We start from the raw sequence: 24,805 nt of genomic DNA on the forward strand, positions 1-24,805 counted from the left end.
CAAACCAACCGCCACACCATGGTAAGGTCCAATCTCTTCGTGCGGAATCCCTATCAGGCCGGAATCCCGCTTGGTGCTCAAATCGGTGTCTCACGAGCCACCGTAAGGCGACGAAGCACAAGTACCACCAATAGTCTCGCTACGATCTGGGTCAAGCTCTATGGTTGCCACACTCACTACGAGGCTCTTTTTCGAAAATGGGCACTATCACCGACTCTCCCCAGTTGTAAATTAAAAAAACGAACAATCAGGCTGAAGCAAGGAAACTACCAAAGTAGAAGCCGCCGTCGCAACCAACCAGATTCAAGGGAGGCCACAACGAAACACAAACCGGAAACAAACCAACTGCCAACAGACCTGAAGCACCCCAAAGCAGCCATCCAAAAGATTAATGGAATAAGGGGCACACAGAACACAACGCAGCGAAAATCACGGTCGGTCATACAATAATGCAACAGAAGGTATATAACAACTAGCCAATCACCCGATAGGATATTAGATACTCTTCAAAAACTAGATAAACGCAGCTAAGCATGGAGGAAGCACCAATTCAACTATGCACTGATGATGTCTCCTTGACTGGGGACAAAACGTTTGCAAGCCAATCTCCAAGCTCGGCGAACAGATCGACTGCCATCTGATCAACTACCAGTTTTGAACCATTGGTGACCAAAGATCTGAAGATGTCTCAAGTCTTCCACTTGGAGTAGTCGAGCCTCACAGCCGTACAACAATACAGCCCTGCATCGTTGTCTGATGCACACATCCTCTGGCCCTCAGCGGCATGCATTTCTGATGCCATAATTGGCAGAAATTGGCCCTTGGTATAAGTGCATTGACTTTATCTGTTGCTCTGCCGTCAGAACTGACCGGGAGGTCAGCATCCCGATTGCTCCTGTCTAGACCCGCGCGACCTGACAGCATCTAAGCCCGCATGCTTCCTTCGGGTGGTGTGGCAGCTAGGCACCGAAATCTGAGCTAATGTTATTGCTATTATTATTAGTGTTCATTCAATTATCACGTTTCCCATCAATTTTGGAACCACTTTAGGAATTTTTTAGTTGTCTTCATTTTATTCCCTACTCAGCGATACCAATATCGTATTCATGAAATTTTACCGTCCTTTTTTCGATCCCTCCCCTTATCAGAGTGGTCAAGGAAGAGATATTCGATGACAATGCAGTCCTGCCTTGCTTCAATGGTCGTGTGGTTTCTTGGGTATGTTTTCAGTTTTCCTAAAATACTGTCCAAATAGAGTGCCTACGCACTCCACTTCATCTGATTGAAACCGGTGAATCTATGTGGTTTCCCGCTGTACTTATATCTTTATAAGTTACTGGTTCAATAAGGGCGAGATGGCTCAGTGGTTAGAGCGCGAATTTACTGACTGCAAGGTCCGTGATTCGAACCCGACCTCTGCCTCTCGGCTTCTCCTGTCGAGGGTTTGGCAACCTGGGGGTATCCCAGTCCTCGTGCTTTCTTCTGTGGTATGGCAGTTAGGCACTGAAGGGTTGCTACAGCTGAACCATTCTTCCACTGGTTCAGCTTGACAGGCTGCGTCTGTCTTTACATTAGCCACATTATTTATGAAGTACGAACAGTTGTGCAGTTAGCGGACTTGTGGCTCAAGAGGTAGTACACCGCGAGTTCGGTGCCGCCTGTCACCCACGATCTCCAGTAACTGACGCGTTTTGAATCATTTATTCGCCATTGATTATTTCTTTTGCGGTCCTTATTCCTTTACTTTCCGAAAAAAATCCCTTCGTGCCGGTTCCATCCATTTATGCCAAAATTTCGTGTTTTCAGTATCGTTAAGTGAATATTGGTAAAACTCCTTTTCAAGAAAAAAACGTGATTAGAAAAAAGTGGTTAAAATTTGAAGACTTGTTGGCCGATGTGGAGTCAGCTAGAGTCGGCAGTGAGCTGCCGACAAGATTCGATCCGTCTGCTATTTGAAAAAAGTTGTGTACGATCATCATCATCATCATTGTCAGCTGTAATAACCGCGTACTCGTCGTACAGTGGTTGTAGCGGCCGCAGTTTCGTTCACCGATGGTTTGGGGGAGGGGGTAGGTAGCTGCGCATTGCAGGCGGGAGCTGATAAATTGGTGCATAAATCCAGCACTGTCAGTGGGCTGTCAAGTAGTGAGGGGGTTGGAAAAGGAGCTATGCATTGAAGGCAATAGCTTGGATGCACGACCGCCATTGAGGGCGCGACTGGGCCATATCTAACAATGTCTCCAGCCATTGATGTGTCCCGTCTCGGGGTCCCCATCCAGGAAGACGGCAATTACCAGCGCAGCTGAGTTTGCTGGTAATGGCTTTCATACTTCGCTGCCAAGTCATTGGTTGACCGCCTCTGACTCTCTTCCACCCTTCGCGCGGTTGTGCGAAAATAGCCCTTCGAGGAAGTCGGTCGACTGGCATACGCAGCACGTGGCCAAGCCAGCGCAACCTGTGCAGTGTGGTCAGTTCATCTAACGAGAGTGAGTTATTTCTCCCAAATACCATTCGACGAACTTCAGAATTGCTGATCCGGTGTTCCCACCAGCATCGGGTAATGCTCCGAAGACATCGATGGTCAAACACTGAAAGTCTTTTGACGTCCTCGGCGCGCAGCGGCCAGGTTTCTTATCCATATAGTAATATGGAGCGCACCGCAGCATTATAAACTCGACCCTTGACAGAGAAGCTGATGTCACGCCTACGCTACAGGTGATGTAGGTTCACAAAAGCTGCTCTGGCCTTCCCAATCCGGATAGAAATATCATCTTTCGCGAGACCACCGGGACTGATACAGCTGCCCAGGTAAACAACTTTGTCTACTACCTAATCGGTTCATCCGCAAGCATGAGGCTAAGGTTGGAGCCCACCCAGTCTAGCAGTAGCACTATACACTTTGCAGGTGTGAAGCGCATGCCGAACTGCGAGGCAGAATTATTTAGATTATTTAATATTGTTTGCATGGTTCAATAAGACCACGTTTTAAATGCTCTGGATTGCCTGCTTGACACTCCGCTCTCAGAGCTCACCTTATGTATCTGACCCCCATGTTAATTCGATTTCCACCTAGGAATCATAGGCGACAGTTGATTTGTTTATTTTCATAACTTTTGAATAGTTCTCCATTCCTGGCTCCAGAGTGACTAATTATTCTGGACTCCAGTTTCGCGTTTATCGGATTTCAGCTACAGTTACTTTTACCGCCATTCAACCACGATATGCGGAAGGTTCAGTGACCCAGATCGGAAATAATTCTATCAGTGGACCAAAAAATATGGCTGCCTATCACAACATTATCCCCAGCCGTAATGATCGCTAGTGAGCGGTTAGGAGAAACGGCTGTTAAATAATACAAAAACCGCTTCACTTTACCCGGTGTACAAATCGATCTGGTCTTTCCCACATCCTCATTCCAGTCACTTTTCAACCATTGTAATCATGCCTTTTTGGAAACCAGGGTGTCGGTTTCTTAGAAGCAGAACCATAGCTGGTGTGGGTTGGTGTCGGCGAATCCGTAACGAGGCAGTTAGGAAGCGCGTTTTCGTTTGTGCAACGGGTACTTCCATTGAATACTGTGTCCAGCACCAGAAGCTACGTTGGTTGCGACATGTGTTGCGTATGCCGAACCATCTTTTGCCGAAGAGAATGCTGTTTTCCATGCCCAACTCAGAGTGGCGTAAACAGAGAGGTGGCCAACCCTCACTGTGTCTGATTGGAGACACTACAAGATATGGCTGCCGATCGATGTCAGTGGCATTCTTGTTGTCAGTTTCTATCCAGATCGCCTGAGTGAATGTCTGGAGGTATAGGCACCTCGGAATGACTGTGGTAAGCTAGCACTAAGTCCCTCCCCGTCCACCTTTACTCTTTTCTTTACAATAAGGCTTTCAAATAAACCATGGTTGCACGAAACGCTTGGGTGCAGTCGGTGCTACTCGCCTTCCAGGATGGGGACCGTGTGATCCTCACTGTGTCTGATTGGAGACACTACAAGATATGGCTGCCGATCGATGTCAGTGGCATTCTTGTTGTCAGTTTCTATCCAGATCGCCTGAGTGAATGTCTGGAGGTATAGGCACCTCGGAATGACTGTGGTAAGCTAGCACTAAGTCCCTCCCCGTCCACCTTTACTCTTTTCTTTACAATAAGGCTTTCAAATAAACCATGGTTGTACGGCAGTGAAGCATCGGCGTTGAACACTGATGTCATGCTGCCGATGATGAAGTGGAAGTTGAAAAGGGAAATCCTCTCATTGTATCTCCTTGGAAAGCGGAGCATTTGTGTGTTCGAAGTCAGTGACAGCACACAATTGTGATCAGTAGGCTTTTGTGTATCAGACGCCACCTACCTGTCTTCTACGTATTCCATAGAGCGTGCCATCTGAGTCATGCTGACGAGTTTTCTCACTTCTCTACAGCCCTCTGATTTTTGGAAAAGCACTTGCATGATGCACGACTTTTTACCAAAGTTGATTTGCCATTCTGCAAGTCCTTCACGCGTGGGTTGGGAATTCATCCATCCCCATTATCTGCCTATCAGCATGCACACAAAGCACTCCTCTCAGGGTCGAAACTGCATCCAACGGGCCAAATCTGGTTTTCTGATTCCCTCCAGACGACTGGCGAAATCCATTATCAGCTGATTACATATGATATATCTATTGATGCTTTTGTGCGCATAGACTATGCAAATTCTAGGACCATACACATATTCATTTGTCTCACTTTTAATTTTTAGCTGGTTACCACGGACAGTAGCACAATATCCGATTCTGGGACAACTGAACCGAAAGACGAGGCATTCCACCGCAATAAAATCACGATTGGCGGGCCGGATTCTACGGGCCATGGACTACGGTGAGTGTTGCACCAAATTTCACCACCCTGAACTTCTGACTCAGTGTGTGTGGTATTGTCCGCTTTGCTCAGGTGAAGTGTATTCACTTGAACTTTGTTACTGCTGGGGGGTTTTAGTAGCTCGTATCGGTTTATTATTCACCATGTTGGGTAAGTTGGTTGCATCCACTTAAGTGAAGAATTTGAATACCAATGCTAGCGAAAAGACAGGGCATTGTTTCAATTAGGAAGACCGTGTAACTGTTGGTCAGAAATGTTCGGCAGACTCGTATCCTGTGAAGGGTAGTCGGTGATAGTCAATTCCCAACTCAATGTTCGCACTCGACTCGTTTGGGCGAGATGGCTCAAGTGGTTAGAGCGCTAATTTACTGACCGGGAGGTCCGTGGTTCGAACCCGATCTCCGCCCCTCCACTCCCCTTGTTTAGGCTTGGGAAATCTGGCAGTATCTCAGCCCTCGTGCAGCCTTCGGGTGGCATGGCAGCTAGGCACCTATTACTCAACTCGTTCTGTAAAGTCGATATAAATTCAGCCAACCCCAACAAAACTGATAAATTTGATTAAATTGACGGCAGTATAGGCTCATTTGGGAATTTTTCTGACAGGTCAGCATAATCGTCAGCGTTACTACCGCTAGTGCTAAGTCGCTGTGCAGCCATAGAAAAAGAAATATGTGGTAAGGAATTAAAAGAAAGAAGGGAATTAGTTCTAAGAGTCCTCAGTGGTTTTGGACTAAACCCAACTTCTGAGATCGATAGGGACTCTGTGTTTTTGGATGCAAGTAAATTCGTCGGAATGGAAGGAACCAAGGCAAGGACTGTGCTCGGGACTGCGCTCAGAACCTTACTTACCTACTTATATCATGACTATCGATCTTCGTTTCCCTGCCTTGGTTAAACTGACACTTGGTGTGTGTGTGTGTGTGTTGCTGTCGATCTGTGCAGCCATAGAAAAAGAAATATGTGGTAAGGAATTAAAAGAAAGAAGGGAATTAGTTCTAAGAGTCCTCAGTGGTTTTGGACTAAACCCAACTTCTGAGATCGATAGGGACTCTGTGTTTTTGGATGCAAGTAAATTCGTCGGAATGGAAGGAACCAAGGCAAGGACTGTGCTCGGGACTGCGCTCAGAACCTTACTTACCTACTTATATCATGACTATCGATCTTCGTTTCCCTGCCTTGGTTAAACTGACACTTGGTGTGTGTGTGTGTGTGTGTGCTGTCGATTGGTTGACATGTACCTCATTTCGGTCGCGTGACTGGTAAATTCAATTCCAGCATGCTTCATTAGTTGCAAACCTCAGTCTCGCGACAAAAAGCGTACAACAACAGGTGCGTTATTTTTCAGCAGTCGTTATGAATCGATGTTGTTGACTATGTGAGATAATCAGTTCGAATAGTCCTGTATAATGACTCAACCCGACTATCGGTTACCAGGTCGTCCAAATCAACGTTAAGTTCATTCTCATCTTTTGTAATGCATATTTTAGTCGGGACAAAGCCGAATTACCCCGTACTGCCTTCATTGTTTGAGCATCCTGTTGGACTTGTCTCTGTCCCGTCACTCTGAGCGTTTCCGAAGCTACTGACCTACTTGAAAGGTAGTCTTGCGCGTATTGCAGAGCAAGGCCTCTGGTGATCAGTATCAAACCTAGCTGAGCTGTTATGTAGACGTGCTTTGAGGTTAACTTGAGTTCACGTCTGATCTCATTAGAAAAACAAACCATAAATATTGCGCCTTATGCTACCACGACCACAGCGTATTCTACAAATTACCACTCCCTCATCCTAGGGTCTTCAAATTTCAAACATGCCTACCCGAGACCGGGCGCTTTCTGTTTGGACGTGCAAATCCACAGGAATATCATATAACGTGAAATGTGGGTACCGAGCACCATTACAATTAAATCGGCTGTTTCTCTAAAAAATACAAGTCTCCTTATTTTTCATTTACTGATATCCGACTCAGTGGCGTGCCTTTTATGGAAAAAGGTCTCAGTCTAATGCCTGCAATTCCTTCGTGGTTTCCGCCTTCGAATCCCCGATCATGTGAAAGATATGGTTTCCTTCTTATACCTTCCTCGCTATGATTATGTTACGTGTCAACGGGACGGTCAATTGCTATGAGCAACGCAGAGCGAGCGCACGAATCCCCAGCTACGATACTAGTCCAACCACTCCTCACGCAGAAGAAAAGACGAAACTTTTAGAGGAGTGATCATCATCATCGACAGCATGACATCAGTGTTCAACGCCGATGCTTCACTGCCGTACAACCATGACTTATTTGAAAGCCTTATTGTAAAGAAAAGAGTAAAGGTGGACGGGGAGGGACTTAGTGCTGGCTTAACACAATCATTCCGAGGTGCCTATACCTCCAGACATTCACTCAGGCGATCTGGATAGAAACTGACAACAAGAACGCCACTCACATCGGTTGGCAGCCATATCTTGTATTGTCTCCAACCAGGCAGAATGAGAATCACGCGGTCCCCATCCTGGAAGGCGAGTAGCACCGACAGCACCCAAGCGTTTCGTGATCTCCTTCGTACTTCTCTGCCAAGTCAGGGATTGGCCACCTCTCTGTTTACGCCACTCTGAGTTGGGCATGGAAAACAGCACTCTCTTCAGCAAAAGATGGTTCGGCATACGCAACACATGTCCCAACCAACGTATATATATATATAAACCAATATGAAAGAAACGCGCGGAAAATCTTAATTCAGATATCAGGAAATTAACTTGTCAGTAATTCAACAATCAAAGGGTTTTTGGGATACTGTCGTTGCTGTACCTACTCACACATTCTTCATACAGATGGAATCTGAGCTGACTGCTGACAATAGGATCTTAAGTCAGACAAGTGCCGAGCCATGGAAATGTGTTTTTGATTTGGAAATTGGAAGCCATCGCTGGACTGGGGTGATCTTGCTTCGAACAACTCAAAACTCACGGGTATGTTTGTCGGTTCGTGCCCCATAACTCAAATTTGGAATTACTGTCTGGCCATTGGAAAGAAGGTTCTATGCATTGTTTGTTAGATAACAAACTTCTTGGCTTTTCTATGGGAAAAAATCACTTTTCAAGGCACGAAATTTCGAACTGCCCAAGAAAATGCGGTTACTTCACTAGAGGTGGGAAATCTCAGAAATCGTATTGGTAGTACTTGCTCTGCATTTCCCTTGGGATGAAGCCCGGCCAGAATCGACGCTGCTTACTCCAAGGAATGCATAGTTTTCATTCGCTACTTGAAGGAATTCGCCCTCCGATCATGCATTATCGCGATGGAAATCCGTAAATTACCAAGTGCGTTTATCCTATCTTCAGTCTTTTTTGCACTCGCAATATATATCGCTCCAGGGTTTTGAATTGCGCCCCTTTCCGTCGTACTGCTTCGAGCATCCTTTGAAACGTGCGGGACCTACGAGCTGGTTCGGTTAAATAACCGTGGATCGAACTATCCTGCACTGAAGTGCAGGTGAAGACTATAAACTTTTAGGTCGTGTTTTGTGTCCTCTAATTAACATACACTCTCGTTAGGCGATTTCCAACCTGTAGAACTTGTGGAAATCACTTTATTGAGAATTCTTTCCATTCATTCATTCATTCATTCATTCATTCATTCCATCCATCCATCCACCCATCCATCTTTTCAATCCATCTCAGTAATATCTAGCGCCGGAAAGGTAGAATAGATTTACCTGGTCTGCTTTGACCGGAACTTAGTAAAACAAATAAAATCGTAAGTGAGAGGTTCAGTGGAGTCTCGCGTAAAAACAAACTGATATGCAAATGAGTGCATGCGTCGAAATCTCTCTAATTAGGGTTCAAGCATAACATAAAGCTGACGGAGATTCGGGGACTGTGTCTACCTGATGAACCCCAAGAAGGGCGAAACCGGTCATGGGTGGTCGAAGAGTTTTCAGCAACCTTGTGAGTATTTCCCTTTCTGAAAATATGCTGAGATATCTGGAATATCGTACCTGCTGAAACATGAGTGGCCTTTGTGCTGCACATTCAGTTGAAGAACAACATAAACGAGAGATTCAATTGAGCCTCCCGTGAAAACCAATTTTATATGCAAATTAGTGCATCTGTCGAAGGTCGATATTTCTTTCTGGTTGACCTACTGAGTCAATCTTGGATGACTCACGTTCTCACCTATTCCTCAAGAACTCTTATCACAATACATTCTTCCCTATCCGTTCCATTTTGACTCTGTTTGATAAGTGATATGATCCTACAAGAACCTTTTTTCAGCTTGAACATCATTCCGCCTTCTCCAGCTGTTTCAATTCTCGGTCGATCGATATAATCTTTGTCAGTTTGACAAAGACACCTACCTTGGTCCCTGTAATGTTCACTGGTCTTCTTTTTTGCCGCCGTCCTTGGACAACACCCTTTAGGTCGCACACATACACACACGTGCATACATGGTCTTTGGCGTAGCGTGTAGTCGCTGTGCCACATGTTGGTTTGTAAGACAGTAACAGTAGCAGAATGAGTAAAAAAATCTGACGTGGACAGTAAGGTTCATGCTGACATCCCGCCCATGAAGCGACGGTCGGAGCATGACCGATAGTAGGAGAAAAATGCACGGTTGCGTTTTTGAATGCAATTCAGCGGATGTGTAGTCTCCTAAGGCGGACTGAGCGTGCTCAGGCCTTGCGCGACATTATACTTGCTTAATTAGCTACTAGTCTGCAGATTAATCGATCGGATTGAGGACCTCCTTCACAATTTTGCCATCCGCATTGCAGTATGCGTGTCCAACCATTACAGTCTTCGCTGATGCCAGTACCCGCTTGATCCTTCGCTTGACTGTTCAGCAAGCGGTGCTAAACGGGGTATTTTCAATACATGTGCCGTCTCGATATGGGTGTCTTCCAGAGCGGGCGTTGGTTTCGGATTGCTCAATCATTCGAAGGGACCTTTTGTCTCAGATACGTTTATCATGGTTCGAGCTTAGTGGCGTATTCCTGTTTCTCGTTCAGTGCAGGACTGAGGCTTTTCAGGTTGTCCCACAGCAAAGCGTTACCGTCCGCGTACTCCAGGTAAACGAAATGAGCATTCGGCCTATTTTTCACATATAGTCTGGACATCATTATCCGATATCCAACTGATTTCGAAAGTCTAATAAAGTATTGCACACCCCGGTAACCTTAAAATCCAGACCCTGTTGCTTTATGGAGGTAGAACTCCAGGTGATTGCATCCTTCGATGCGTTAAAGTCTCCATATTTAGTACCGTTCCTAGAGAGGCCGTCACTTCTTGTCGTAGACGGCATCATTCGGATGAGTTGTCCAATATGATCCATTTGCGATCACAGTCATAATATTTGTCTGGAAATCCACTCTATCGACAAATGATGGTGTCCATTTTGGCAGACACTGCCTGTCAAGTGGACTGTTTCAGCGTATCGATTGAATTCGAGGGATGGTTGTCTGGTATGACCTCTGTACTTGTAAGGTTGGTTTTAGTCGCCTCGCCTGTCTACACTGCTTTTGCGTGTGCTTCGTTTTTCAGGCGTTCCGGTCCTTATGATTGGGGGGAGGGTAACGCTTCGAATGAATTTTTAAAGGTACTTTGAACTCCTCGTCAACCAGTGTTTGAAACAAATTTAGGGCCTTGATGGAAGGCGTCTTGTTCTATCGGACTCGAATACAATCCAGCAGGCTGTTTGCCTATCGAAGAAGATTCTTCGTGACAGAGATCCTTCAGAAGCTTGCCAAGGCCGCTTGTGCCAACGACAAGCTATGAAGACGGACAATGGCACACGATTATTCACAAAACCTACAATCAACTTATGGATACTACTGAGATACTGAAACCGTACCCTGTAAGATAAGTAATGATACAGGCGGTACGGGAGACTATGAGATACGAGCATTGCTGGTATTTTCGCTCTGCACGAATCCCATCCAGTGTTGACGGGAATTATCCTCTGGCCCGGAGACATTGACGCGTTTATCTCACAAGTGACTAGACAGACCTTGAAGTATTTGGTCTGTCGGATTATAATCTCATCCAATACGCTCAGGGAAGCCTTCCGTGAACTTGAAATTGATTCGATTTTAAGAAAAAATCGAATCGAAAGATAAGGACCGAGATGGTCCAAGTGGTCAGAGCGCGAATTTACTGACCGGAAGGTCCGTGGTTCGCATCCGACCTCTGTCTCTCGACTTCCTCTGTCTAGGCTTGGGCAACCTGGCAGTATCCCAGCCCTCGTGCTTCCTTCGGGTTGCATGGCAGCTAGGCACCGAAATGGTGCTACAGCTGAACGATTTTAAGAAAAGCATTCGTTGTCCAGTTAGTTGTTTTTCCCTTCGTATCCCTGTCTAATGTACATGCTTTTATACATCTGACTCCAGGGATGACGCCCACAGTACGACGAAACCAGCCCAACACAACCATACAACGGCAGCCCCAGCGGATTCCACCTCGGCCAGTCTGAGCACATGTGGGAATGCACTTCAAAGCGCTGATCCGGATAACGAGTCGGTTCACAGTGCTGGTCAAGGTTAGTATGAACCTTTTATGCGTGTCCACCGTTCACTTCCCGGTTCCCTTTTCTCATATATGTATTGGAAAAGTACAAATCTGAACCAACTATATTGCCATTTTTCACAGCAATGTGACCGGATTTTTCCTGAGTTCACACTACTTTTTTACATCGCTCATTGGTTTATGTTTATCTCTTTCACGTTTCTTCTAGATCGAATTGCTCCACTCAGAAGTTTTCACAACTACAAATCAGGTTCGTTCGGTCGCTCTTGTGTTCTTTTGCCACTCACCAGTGTCCTTATTCCGCATGTTCACAACTATTCAGTCACATTCCGCAAACAAGTGCTACTCCATGGATTTTCACATTTTCGTTCTCCGTTCTTCGCCGGAGCGATGTCATACAGAACCGAAATGAGCTATTATAGGCCTTTGATGGCGTTTCTCACCTTTCTATCGCATGTCATATGGTTGTCCAAACCAGTGTACTGTGGTATCGGTTCAGAGATAGGGAACCGAAGTCTCTGGTTGGCGCTAGTTCTCATGGCTTCAGTTTCGCAGTTTTATCCAATACTTCTGCAAGATGCTCCAAATAAGCCCAAAAGGAATGTCCACGCTTGGCCAGCTCGAAGATCTCTCGTAAAAACTCATTTGGCTTCAGAACCTCGTGGTTCCTCGGCATTTTATGGTGACAAGTTGATTCTGTCACATCTCATGACACATTCCAAGATGAACAAACCGAAGTACCAAAGTATCAAACTGCATAAATTTCCATTCACGTTCACCACTTGTACTACCTTGTAACTCGGAGTCTATGTTTTGTCCATACTCGACTAGGCCCGATGGGAAAAACACTAGTATCTTGAAGCTGAGGTCCGGGATTTCATACGTTACCTCAGTACAACCTGTGCGAATTTTACTTCGGTTACCTTCCGAATATCTCCGATTTTGATCTCGGAGTACAGGCGTTGTTTCTGCTCGTTGGTGCAATCCCTTGAAAGTGGGTCTGAGTGCAAATCCAGAATTCTGACTGGCTGATATGGCGCTTTTGTGAAATGTCTTGTTCGTTCGTTTGCACTGTTTGTCTTTCTAAATGGTCGATCCGAATCCTGCTCACGGCTTATTTCCCTCTTTGCGTTTTGCGTTTTCCGGGTGCTTTCTGTTACCCCTTTGTTTGTTTTTCTTTGTTTCTTGTGCGGTTATGTGCTACATGATTCCGAGCTTGTTTTTCCTCAGAATTCGATAAATTAGGCCGACCCCAATACGTTGGTTGATGGATTTTTTTACATTAAGTACCACACCATAAATTCACGTTCCTTCGTTGTTGTTTGGGCCCGTCTATGGAGTTGGTCTCTGTTCTTCTTGCTTTCCATGCACGTAGTCCAGCGAAAGCCGGTCGTGTCCCTTAACGCCAACTTGCTTCTCGTTTAGTCTTATAAATAACCTCTTTCCTGTTTGTACCTTTGCATCGAACTTTATCTAATGTTGGCTTTTCTCGTAACCTACAGTTTGATTGATTGGTCGATTGATGGATTTTCGTTTTTGTTGTACTTTCCGAAGTGTGTTCGTGGGCCTTTAGGCTACCGTCGTAAGATGTTTGCAGTCATTTCATACGTGTTTTTGATATAAGGGAGTATAATTCCATATATCAACGCTACATACTGGCTCAATCGACAACGAAGATGGGATGCGAAGAAAATTCATCAACAAGTATAATATTCGGATTGACACAATCTAACGTCCTCTGAAGGCATATGAGCTCCAGAATTATCTAACACAGCCGCACGAAAAAAAAAAAACAGAGAAAGGACCAATAGGAAATGCCAACAATACGGGAAACTTAAAGGGGAAAACAAGCCGCTAACTGGAATCAGATCAATAGCTCAGAACAACACTGACGATTGGACAAGAAATTGCGCAAGTGTCACATGAACCAGTCAGATTCCCGAAACCCTAACCACAGCGCAACAGAACTTGAGAGTGGGCCAACCAAACGAGGAAATATAGATTGTATCCAGTTGATTAGTCAAATGGTAGAAAGGTAGATTGAAACGCAAGACATAGTAAACGCAAAGGGCCACCCGAAATGAAGGTACAGAACTACTAAATGAAGATATCCAACGAACCAATCAGATGAGGTAAATCGGACCAAATGAATCGCACCTGGGCGAAATTTCCAACAATCAGCCAGGTTGGAGTTGTGAGATACACTTCAGAAACCCTGTAAACGCAAGCAGATCAGGAAGAATTGTCCACACGATAGCGCACTCCAACTACCATTATCTCGGTACATTATGGATGTCCGACTGTTTTGTGGACTTGCGAAGTGTTTCTACTGCCTGGAATTACTTAATAACCGCGGACCTAGCATCTTGGCTGCTTCTGTCTAGACGTGTGCAACGTGTCAGCCCTTATGCATGATAGCGACAAATGTGCCGATAAGAATAGCGCTGTGGATTGACGGTGGTGTTGTGATGTAACCTCTCCAACGACAGCAACAGACCAGTACAGCTGCGCCGTTGGTATATCCACGTGAAACTTATGTGTTATCGGACGATAAGGAGCCACCTGACTGTTTTGATGTGAAGAATCATGTGTCTGACTGTGCATACACCGGTTTTGGGACGGGACAGGGGGTTCAACGGTGACTCACCTCTACGTGTTCAGATACCGGGCTGATATCAGGCAAGGGTATGCAATACCACAGTTGCGTGCTCGGTGTCTGTAAAACGAGCGAAATAACGGTAGTCATTTGTTTGCATTGTTGTTTGTTCCTCCCATGGCTGTCATGTCACTCAGCATACTTGACCTCAAAACGAGTATATATATTTTTTCAATGGTTAAGGTCAGACAGCAACTTGCCCCCACTCTAATGCTACTTTTAATTTATCGAAAAAAATCAATCGACAATGGGAGACGGAATAGTTTAATACCACGGAAACACATGAAATTTACTTCACCGAACATCCGAATGTCCACTCACGAGGTTAACTACCAAAATATAAACAATACTGCCAGAAATGACATACATAGGGAAGCGTTTCCAAACGTCCTGAGACGGATCAAGATTTTCCATCGTTTCTATCAATAGATTATGAAACTTAATTACTTCGACCACAAGTCTGACTAAAACGAAGTTTTCTTAAGTCTGTCATTTATGGCACTCCGCGGAGATCTGCAATAAGAGATTCGCATCCTCTCGGTAATTTCGTGTGTGGTATGAATTTAATCGAGATTTTTTCTGTGGGGACAAGTTTAAAATGCAAGCCTCATTTCGCATTTAAATGAGAGGTTGCCGATCTGCTTTGAATGGCCTGATGCAACTAATATAGCCCAAAGCAACTGTGCTTCTGAACGTGACGCTCAGCTGCTCCCCATAAACTTAAATCATGGGAAATCTTTAGGACTTCTCAATACACTGGAGATTATTCGGTAAAATAAATCCTTTAGTTAGCGAATATACACTCATTTGCAAACTAATTTGGTTTTTCGAGAGACTCACCTGGAACCCAGCTGAATCTCTCGTTTATGATGTTCTCAGGCAACTGAATGTGCTGCACCAGGTCGCCTCATGTTTCACCCGCTACGATATTCGAGATATCGCGATACATGTATATCTATGTAATGTCCTACTCATAAGGTTGCTGAAAATCCATCGACAGCCCACGACCGGTTTCGCCCTTCTTGGGGCTCATCAGGTAGGCGCAGTCCCCGGGTTTCCTTTAGTTTATATTTGATGAGTTTCAATTAAATACATCAGGAAATTGAAATTGTCAGTGGGAATCGTCGTTCCGAAAAGCGAACACAGTAAAAGGTGGAAGCGTTTAGCGCACTTTAAAATATTATCTATCAACCATATCGCAAAGAAAGCGACAGGGACTGTTCATCCTTCCATCAGTTATTTGACTCGGGACTTTTTGAGTGATAAAGGGTCTTTCACACCTAGGAATGTCAGTGTATAGAGGTATGCACTTTACCCTTAACCCAAGTAGTGCATGAATATAACAGGTAACGTTTTGCTAATTTATTAATTATCAGTAGTAGTAGTAGTGGTTAGAGGGCGAATTTACTGACTGGAAGGTCCGTGGTTCGTATCCAACCTCTGACTCTCGATTTCCCCTGTCTGGCAGTATCCCAGCCCTCGTGCCTCCTTCGTGTGGCATGGCAGCTAGACACCGAAAGGGTGCTACAGCTGGACGACAGTCACGCCACTCCTATTGCTCAACTTCTAACAACTTGCTTAGACTGATTCGGTCATCCTCTATTTACTGCGACTTGTTTCCTTTTATCCCCTACCATCTTGGTAGGATCACCGGAGTGGGGCACATTCGCAAGTGTGCGTGACACGATCAATTATCGTAATCAATAATGGTTTGTTTAGGCTTGAGTTTGCGCTTTTTCAGTGATTCTACCTTCTAGTTACCAACGAAAGCACAGAGTTCCATCTCAGAAGAATGTTGTTTAGCTCCCCCCATCTTTGATTCCTATGAATTTCTGTATATCAACTGTAAACCCGATGTAGTAATGGGAATTTGTCCAGTATGACCCAAGGGAAACCCACAAGAATATTTAAGAAACAGGATATCTTGTAGATAAGTTTCATAAGTGCCTTTTGTCATTTTTCTGGGTAACAAAATCGCTTTTAAATTTGTGATCCGTGTAGGTAGGCATGCTATAATAGATGTTTTAGGCCTCTTTCAGGAATGGATTTGCGAGTCCATGAAAACAGCGGTCGTCATGACAAAGCAGTTTTCTGAATTGACCTGACCTATTCAGCTTAGTGCAGTAGATGTACCATTTTGTCTCATACGAATGTATCTGCCCGAAGTGAATTTGGACTCTGAACCTCTTGTTATTCACTGTATGAAAGCATCAATCCTGTCCCATAAGTGTGGGAACTTGTCTTTATAAAACTACGCGGTGGCCCGTTAGCGGTTGCCTGAAAACACTGCTCACACGCCGAATACACAGCCCAACCTAACGAGCTAGCTGCGTGCGCAATAGTGCTCCAGTGGCAATTATTCTCTGGAATGAACATCCTTCTTGACATTGCTGGTATTCCTTCGCTCCTCTTGTTTCACCTGCGAAGAACAGATGTTTGACGCTGCGTGAACTGCTTCACAGTAGTGTACGAGACAGGCATTCATTCACAGATGCCGGTAAAACTAGTCTCGAGCACCTACGCGTGGTATTAGTAAATATAATTTCGCTAACCTAAAGCTGCAGGGAGGTGACCTGTGCTTTCGCTCCGCTGTAACGTAAGCTTCTTGGCCAAGTTGATCAGAAAAGTTTTCCTTTTTACTTAGCATTTCCCGCAGTGTCCTCCAATGCCAAAGATCACTCAGCCAAAGTAAAGTTCGCTTTAGTTTTGGGTGTAAGTAACTTTGCGACAGAAGACATTTATCTTGATTGAGTAGTCCCAATTAACGCTTGTGCAGTCGTGAATCATCGGAACTTTTTCAAGGTAAATTACCCGTAAATAACCAACTGATGTGAAAATGAAAACCGATTTCTTCTCTCTAAAGGCGTTCGTATGATTTTGCGGGCGGGAGAACGACCATTTGAGAACCCTTATATCAGAGAGTAGCACGCACCACGTTAACCAACAAGAACTAATTTTCAGCACCGTTTAAATCTGTTAGTTAAGGGGGATCTCATTGGGTCTTCGTATCCCGGTCATCCTGGCTACTTATCCACTTGACCTGACAAAACTTTTGTACTGAACTGTGTTCAGTAGACTGCTCTAGGTTGCAACATCTGATACAAACAACTTAGCAGGTTAGATCCACCTGATCGAAATCAAATCACTCCGTTCACTAGGTTTGGAATTATTAGATAAAGTGTGGGTGGTGGAGTTCGTTGTCTGGCGTGTTCCTGTTGTGTTGCACACGGTACAGTGCTTCTCAGGTTTTCAGCATAGATTTGCAGGATGAATTCTCTGGGTCTACGTATCCTTGTACCGATTTGTGCTTTCCCAGTCTTGTTTTGTGTGTCCTGTGAGAGCTGAAATGGGTGTTATTCGTGACGCTGTTTAGAAACCTTCAATTGCGAAGCTGCTGCCAAATGGTGAAGAACAACCTTTAATTTGTAGTATCTAACTACTACTCTCTACTACTTTAACCCCAGATGTCCGTGTGGCTCTGTGAACCAATTTGAAACTGATGGGAACTGAAAATACTCAAAGTTAGCGCTCAGTATTCTAGCAATTTTGGGTGCGACATATGAAGATTCGAACGCAGTGGTAGCCTGTGGATCTGAAGCTTTTTAACGTGCCATATAACAAAATCAAGCGTCGTCCTACTGACTACGTCGCAGCGGAACCCTGCACCCATTGTCTCGTACACCATTGCTATGTACTTCAACGTGGGATTATATATAAGCAACTGTTAGACAACACCGATTAGTCTTTACCGTCGGATAATCTACCCCTGGTTGGTTGCAAGATCCACACAGATGTTGCGTGGAAAACAAAATCCCCCGACTTTTTTGTAACAATGTGACATGCCTCATTGATTCATCGTCGTGTCTGACGGATCAGGGCTCACTTAATCTAAGAAACTATTTGGTAGCCTTATCCACCAGTTAGTTAAATGTTTCACGAAGAATGGCTCTGTGGTTAGAGCGCAAACTTACGGACTAGGATGTCCGTGGTTCGAACCCGACCTCTGACTCTCGACTTCCCCTACCTAGGCTTGGGCAGCCTAGCGGTTAGGCACAGAAAGGGTGATACAGCTGAACGATTTTTCACGAATCACATACGATGCGAGGTTGGGTACTGCGCACCCTAGTTGTCCGATTATCGCCATTACCTATGTGGCGTTGGCTCACGAAATTTTCGTTTTATTTGAGACGAATTGGACGTTGTGTGCCTCTGATCCCGCCTGGTGCAGACCGATTTCTTAAGTATTGCTCTTCGTCTTTCCGATGTCAACTGTCACCGGCTGCGCCGTCTTCTGTATGCTAACATTGGCATCCCCATGGAATACGAATTGGACACGCTGTTCCAACCATTATGCCATTGCAGCTGGTTTAGACGAAGTGCTTGGGCCAGGCATGTGGCTCAAACCCTCCATCCTTTAATCCCTTGCTTAACGGATTTGTCCACTGGTGCCTGTCTTTAATGAGGATAATGTTTTCATTCGGCCCCATAATGGTTGTACAATGCGTTCATAGTCTAATAAGTGCGCCTGGCCACTTTGGCAGCATCAGATACTTGTTCCAACTCCTTCCTGCGCTTTGTGCTCACCTCATGTAGAGAGGTAATGCTTGTATATTCTCCTAAGCTTTGCTTCGAAAAAAAGAGTTGCAAAACACAATGACACTGATAGAGGTATGTGACTTTCCTAATTGGTTCACAACACTTTCGGATCGCGCAAGTAAGGGCTGCGTCCTCTGTCTTCCAGTCGCTATTGTTTCCACCCAGCTGTTTCCATATACCGGTTCGTAACGCTCGTTGCTCGTGGTTACGCCAGACTACCGCAGCGATAGCAACGTGCCTTTTGAATGTTCACTACGCCATTACAAGAAAGTAAATAGCATTGTTTATTGACCGCGGAACAATGCTATTTTCAGTGGGATTAACATGTTTGTTTTGTTGACGACAGAATATTTGTCATCTCCCATTTTCTATCTTCTAAATCCCTATGTCTATTGTCCGATTGCATATAGAATAATCACAAAAGTCAAGGTCAAATTTACACTTTCACATCAGATGTGAAGAAAAAGCCAACCCTTTTGTTGTCATACATAATATCTCCATGAGCAAATTAGTGCTGTTTTCGCAATGCCCTGTTTTGTTTTGTTTTCTGATGGCTGGGCTACATGGCCACGCCCGACTTGATGTCTGCACATTTTCATCATTTGTCCGGTTATGGTCCTTTTTACTTTCCATTCTCAATGACGTAATCCACGTTATAGGCCACCTAAATCATCCCCTAAAGTTTACCTATGGATTGATAGCCGCCTCATTGGAAAGCCAAAGCCTTCCATTGAGGTATGACACGGAAGTCCACCAGAAAGCCAACCTGAGGGTGTCGTCCTCCCCTTACAGACTAGCTAGTGATATCAGATCACATGACTGTTATGCGAATCTTTCGGTGTCAGTCAGAATGGGTACATTTGCTGTTAAGAGTCGGTGCCTGCCTCCCACGGCTCATGAGCAGTCCCACCGCCGTACGATTAGCAGTCAGTTGTCATTGCCAGGAACCTGAAATTTGTCTTTCTTCTTCCTTGTTCCTCTTCCTTTGGTTTGTTGATGCTTTTTGTCTATCCGAAATATGATGCCCACTTTGACTAATTGGCTCTTTATGTATGACACGCGGAAGATAACCTAACCCACTGTTCTTACGTCTGCTCTACTAATTAGCTCAGGGATGAGATCTCAAGGTAGCGACCAGGTGGTCCCTTTTTTTGGCACCTCTTCCGGGTTTTTGGGCACTCCGCAACCTCACAATATCTCAAGTTTTTATTCTGGAATACAAATTGTCTAGTCTTTCCGAAGTCGCCCTTGGATGGAGCTACCGCACCCGTGTTTTGGTTTTGTTGTTGGTACCGCTGTATTTTTGATTCCGTGCTGCAGACCGATGGCGGGATACCTCATCAAAGGGGATCAGACTCACCTATGTACATGTTGCCCTTGTATCAGAAAATTCCTTTTTTTGGTAACCCGTTGGATGTAAGCACCAATAGACCCTCATTATAGTTGTTTTCTTTCTAGGTGGTAGACTGCACTTATCTCGTGGAACTGCCCCATGTGGCCATCACAACGGACACTACGGATCGACAGGTGGTGGAAGCGGGGGTCGGCATCGACACCATCGGATTTACGGAACTTGTGGTCCACCGACGGGCAATGGAACTTATGAAACTCCCCAGTCAATGCTCAGCTCTGACGTGGAATCAACCAGCTTTTTCGACTCTGAAGACGAGTCCAGTCGGTCAGTCATTGTTGTCCCTTCAACTATGTTGTACAACCGCTCAGATTCTTTTTCCAAATTCCTGACTGCAATACTTGTTTCGAATGATAATGGTCCACCAACAGTGAAAACACAGTTCCCCGTGTCACTTCCCTCAGGCTTGGTAAAAGAGCTTAACTGGGACTGCTGCAGCGATCGGACTCTCAATCCACTGCAGTCAATCTGTCTTTCTATCTTATATTTTAGGGTGCCTCCTCAGTCGTTTGCTGGTGTTGTTTTGTGGAGATCAACGGTTCACTATCCTATGGAAAATAGGGGCTCACTTGCCCCCATTTCTGCCATGCGAGAGCTTACTGAATGTTGGTACTTCGGCGGATTGTAGACCTGCCGTCCAATTAGAGCCAAGCAGTTTTTATCATTTCGAAGCATTCTGGCTTGATGTTTATTGGCTAGTCGCTAGGATAAGTACGTCGTAAAGCGAGCAGGCATTGAACGGGCTACAAATGCTGTGACGTTTCGGGTCGCCTACCGCATGCTTACCCAAAGGTTTTAGTGTGCCGTCTGCCAGAGATGTTCAGTCTAGCGCAGCCGATCTTGGGACATCAGAAGCGAAATTTCCTGCGAGTATGCACCTGGGGAAGACGTTTTAGAAACAATAGCATCCAATTGTTAGTGTAACTGAGACACAAAACAGACAAGTCACGTGCATAGCTGGCTAGTTTTGCGAGCAATTCACAGTTTGATGGAGCCCTGTATGTGTGAATCACGCTCAGGACACCAAAAGGCAAATAAATGCTCGTTTGTTCGGACTCGTAAGTACCGCTCTCTCACTCCATTGTAACTACCACTTCACCCCATACACTTGCAAAAAATCTTGAGACTTATTAGACCGAGACCACTGTCTTTGATCAAAGGCGCTGAAAATTGTTTTTCGGAGAACTATGATGCTTTGAACAGCGCAAGTTATTCGGTTTGCGGCCAGTGCAAGAACTTTAAGTACTACTGAACTGGCATTGTCACTATTTTGAAGCGGTTGCATGAAAACAGGTTTGCACTCATCGCCTTATACCGATTATCTCGTTGCTTATACTTCACTTTCCGATGAACCGATCTGGTTAGTCAGCTCTACACGATAAAACCATCAAGATGTCATTCTCTTGGACAAGCGTCGCCGTATCACGAGTTTCTCAAGGGGCCTTGTTTACGGGTTGGCAGCTTAGTTCACCTCCCGTAAGTCAACTTCAATGGCACTCCTCACTGGAACCCTACGTGTTTCAAATTAACTTGACATCTGTAAGTCTTTGAGCCTCACCAATAAGTAGTCACTCAAAAATTTGTGGAATAAGGTATTGTTCATCGTCATTCTAACGCAAGCTGTGCTCATGAGGCCAACAACAATTTCACAGGTCTCACTAACCGGTACAGCAAATTTTAAAGGTCCACACACTAGATATGGGTGGACGAAAATGTCACTTGGTTTTGCAAGTTACGATCTTCCTCTCCGAAATCAGCCTTGTGATACTTGTTGCTGCTGTAGAACCGCGTGCTTACCGTTAAATGGTTCTAGCTGCCACCCGATGATTGGGGTAGACGGGGCATGCAGCCGCGCATTGAAGGCGGGAGCTGATATTGATGCTTAAATACAGGGTTATCAATCGACTTTCAATCAGGGAGATTGACCGGGGAGCTTTGCACAGAAGGAAATAGTTTGGATGCATGACCGCCACTGAGGGCGCGACTGGGCCATGTCTGACAATGTCTAACTAATGATGTGTCCCGTCTCGGGGTAGCCATCCAGAGAGACGGCAATGACCAGCGCAGCTGAGTCTGCCGGTAATGGCTTTCATATTTCGCTGCCAAGTCATTGTTTGACCTCTCACACCGTACACGCGGTTGTGCGAAGGATAAGACCAGAGAGGACCGTCTATACACAGCCTATCAAGCTGATTCCACGGTGGTTTTCACATATCGTCCGCGTACCCTTTTTGAAGACAGAAATAACTGTCGACATGCCTAATTCTATAGGTACTTTCTCTTCGTTCCATATCGCACCATTAAGCTTTGTTTGATGAGTCACCAGGGATTCTTCGCCTTCTTTGAACGGGACTGAGTAAAGACCGTCTGTTCCTGGTGCCTTCTCATGTCTAAGTACGGATATTTTGAGCTTCATTTCTTCTTATGACGGGCGATTTACGTTTAGGTTCCATCCGCCCTGACGCACTCCATCCAGAGGTTGTGTCGCAGGAGGCTAACTAAATTGTTCTTCGAAGCGATTGTCCATCTTTCCAGTCGACGATTTTTTGAATGAATTAATAGGACCGTCTATACGCAGCCTATCAAGCTGATTCCACGGTGGTTTTCACATATCGTCCGCGTACCCTTTTTGAAGACAGAAATAACTGTCGACATGCCTAATTCTATAGGTACTTTCTCTTCGTTCCATATCGCACCATTAAGCTTTGTTTGATGAGTCACCAGGGATTCTTCGCCTTCTTTGAACGGGACTGAGTAAAGACCGTCTGTTCCTGGTGCCTTCTCATGTCTAAGTACGGATATTTTGAGCTTCATTTCTTCTTATGACGGGCGATTTACGTTTAGGTTCCATCCGCCCTGACGCACTCCATCCAGAGGTTGTGTCGCAGGAGGCTAACTAAATTGTTCTTCGAAGCGATTGTCCATCTTTCCAGTCGACGATTTTCTGAATGAATTAATAAGCCGTCTTTTTCACTTATCGTTTCACTGACCTTTGGTAGGATAACAGGAGTGTCAGGGCAGGGTGATGCAGGGCAGGTCGGCCAGACGGAGCACGAACGCGAATGAATAACTTGGAGTGACACAAGCTATCGGGCCAAATGGCCAGTGTGGCAAAGGGAATGGTAGGTACGAACGCCGCGACGGAGAAAATCAATAGGCATACACGTTGGTGAGATATTTTCGAGCTGTGAGGTTAGATTCAATAAAGGTATCGTTTTTTGTGTTTCTCGAGCATTTGTGATGCAAGCAGTTAATAATCGGAAGGAACATTAAAACGAGGAAGAGAGAATTACTTGAAACTAGGTTGGGCGATGTTCTCTGTGAAGTATTATAGGATAATCGGGGTCTGTTTTGGCTTGTTTTCGTTTTCGTTCAACCGGATAGATGTCGTCTCGGCATATAGTTCCGGTGATTACCTAGAATTTAAAAGGTTTCAGTAGGATTGGCTGTGTGATTGCAGTGGATGGATCAACTGCATGGCAGTTGAATTAAGACCAGGCTTATTGTTTCGATGGCTAAATCAAACTGGGGAATGTCTGTAGATTCGATCAGTCAATATCAGCGCATGATGCCTTCTGCCGATAAAGTTGGGGCTTGTGCGTCATGACAGATTGCCTAATAACGCCTGAAGTCTAGGTTTCGATCGAAATATTACCCGTGAAAAATAAACAGTCCGACGCCAATCGACTGTTTAAGCCATTGCATCCAGTGCATGTTTGTCCCACACTCCCCTTGGCAAATGAACATGTATCGGCTTGAATCACTGTACTTTGTTTCATAGCTGGATTTCCAGAGTTTCTAATCGGTCAAGCTCCAAAGTTGCACCGACTTCGGTGACTTTCTTGTCTCGCTAATTTATTTTGGAACAATGAGGTTCTACATCGAAGACAAGTCACGGCTACTTAGTGTGCACCCTAAATCTTCTGTCTCGGTCAAACAATTGTGGCACTATTTTTACATACATCTCCACTCCTATTTTAACACATGGGTCTTCGCACTTCAGCATGCTAGTTAGTTCACCGAGGACAGCTATACCTGGTTTATTTCGGCCCACCAAAATTTTAATATCGCCCTACTTGGATGTTCAATGGGTGTTCGATCGTGATGTTTACGAGGGAACATCGGATCGACTGTTAGTCTGTCCCCATCTTGCTGACCGTGCGGTCTGTACCATATTGTGTTATTCGGCAAAAGCCTGTCCACACTCACACCGGTCAACATGTCGAGCAGATCACGGCCTCTATTGTGTGAAGCAATAGTGCCCTATCTCTCTTTTATGACTCGGGACCTGCTGGCATTTGCCAGCATCCTCACCTGCCAATTGCAAGTACAAGCCTGGCGAAGCGAAATTCAAGGTACTCGGTCCGAGAAGTAGTGCTAACATATTTGGGTGGTTCAGCTGCGGTCGCGATAAAGTTAAGTTTGGAAGACGATTGATTATAATAACTGGTACCGGTCTGTTCTTCTTGAGACGCTTGCCCACCAAGGAATGTCCCGGAAGTTTGTAAACATAATACGTTCTTTGTATTCTCAGACTTCCGGACGAGTGAGAGAGTACAGAGAGCTCTCCAAAAGCTTCCGCACACAATGCGGTGTCCGTCAGGAATTCCCGCTCTCTCCATTCCTTTCTAACTTTGTGATCGATGAAATACTGAGACGAACGCTGGAGGGTCTTCAAAACCCTGGTGTTCAAATAGCCAGTGAAGAAAACCTTGTCGATCTGGAATATGCAGACGACATCGTTCTCATGTTCGAAGAGGCGGAGAAGGCGCAAGTATT

At 45.1% G+C, this 24,805-nt stretch overlaps 1 protein-coding gene across 1 annotated transcript in view; it reads left to right on the forward strand.

Annotated features, from left to right (window-relative positions):
* T265_15158 (hypothetical protein) overlaps window positions 1–24,805 on the forward strand; it is a gene marked incomplete at both ends in the record, with an annotated part of 51,357 nt that overhangs the window by 6,484 nt on the left and 20,068 nt on the right. Inside the window, 5 exons of the mRNA XM_009176842.1 lie at window positions 1,149–1,218; window positions 4,741–4,859; window positions 11,228–11,376; window positions 11,572–11,613; window positions 20,074–20,293. Of these exons, the coding sequence (XP_009175106.1) occupies window positions 1,149–1,218; window positions 4,741–4,859; window positions 11,228–11,376; window positions 11,572–11,613; window positions 20,074–20,293 (600 nt within the window). The remainder of the gene's footprint in view (window positions 1–1,148; window positions 1,219–4,740; window positions 4,860–11,227; window positions 11,377–11,571; window positions 11,614–20,073; window positions 20,294–24,805) is intronic.

This window comes from Opisthorchis viverrini, assembly GCF_000715545.1.
Source record: "Opisthorchis viverrini unplaced genomic scaffold opera_v5_365, whole genome shotgun sequence".
Lineage (NCBI taxonomy): Eukaryota > Metazoa > Platyhelminthes > Trematoda > Opisthorchiida > Opisthorchiidae > Opisthorchis > Opisthorchis viverrini.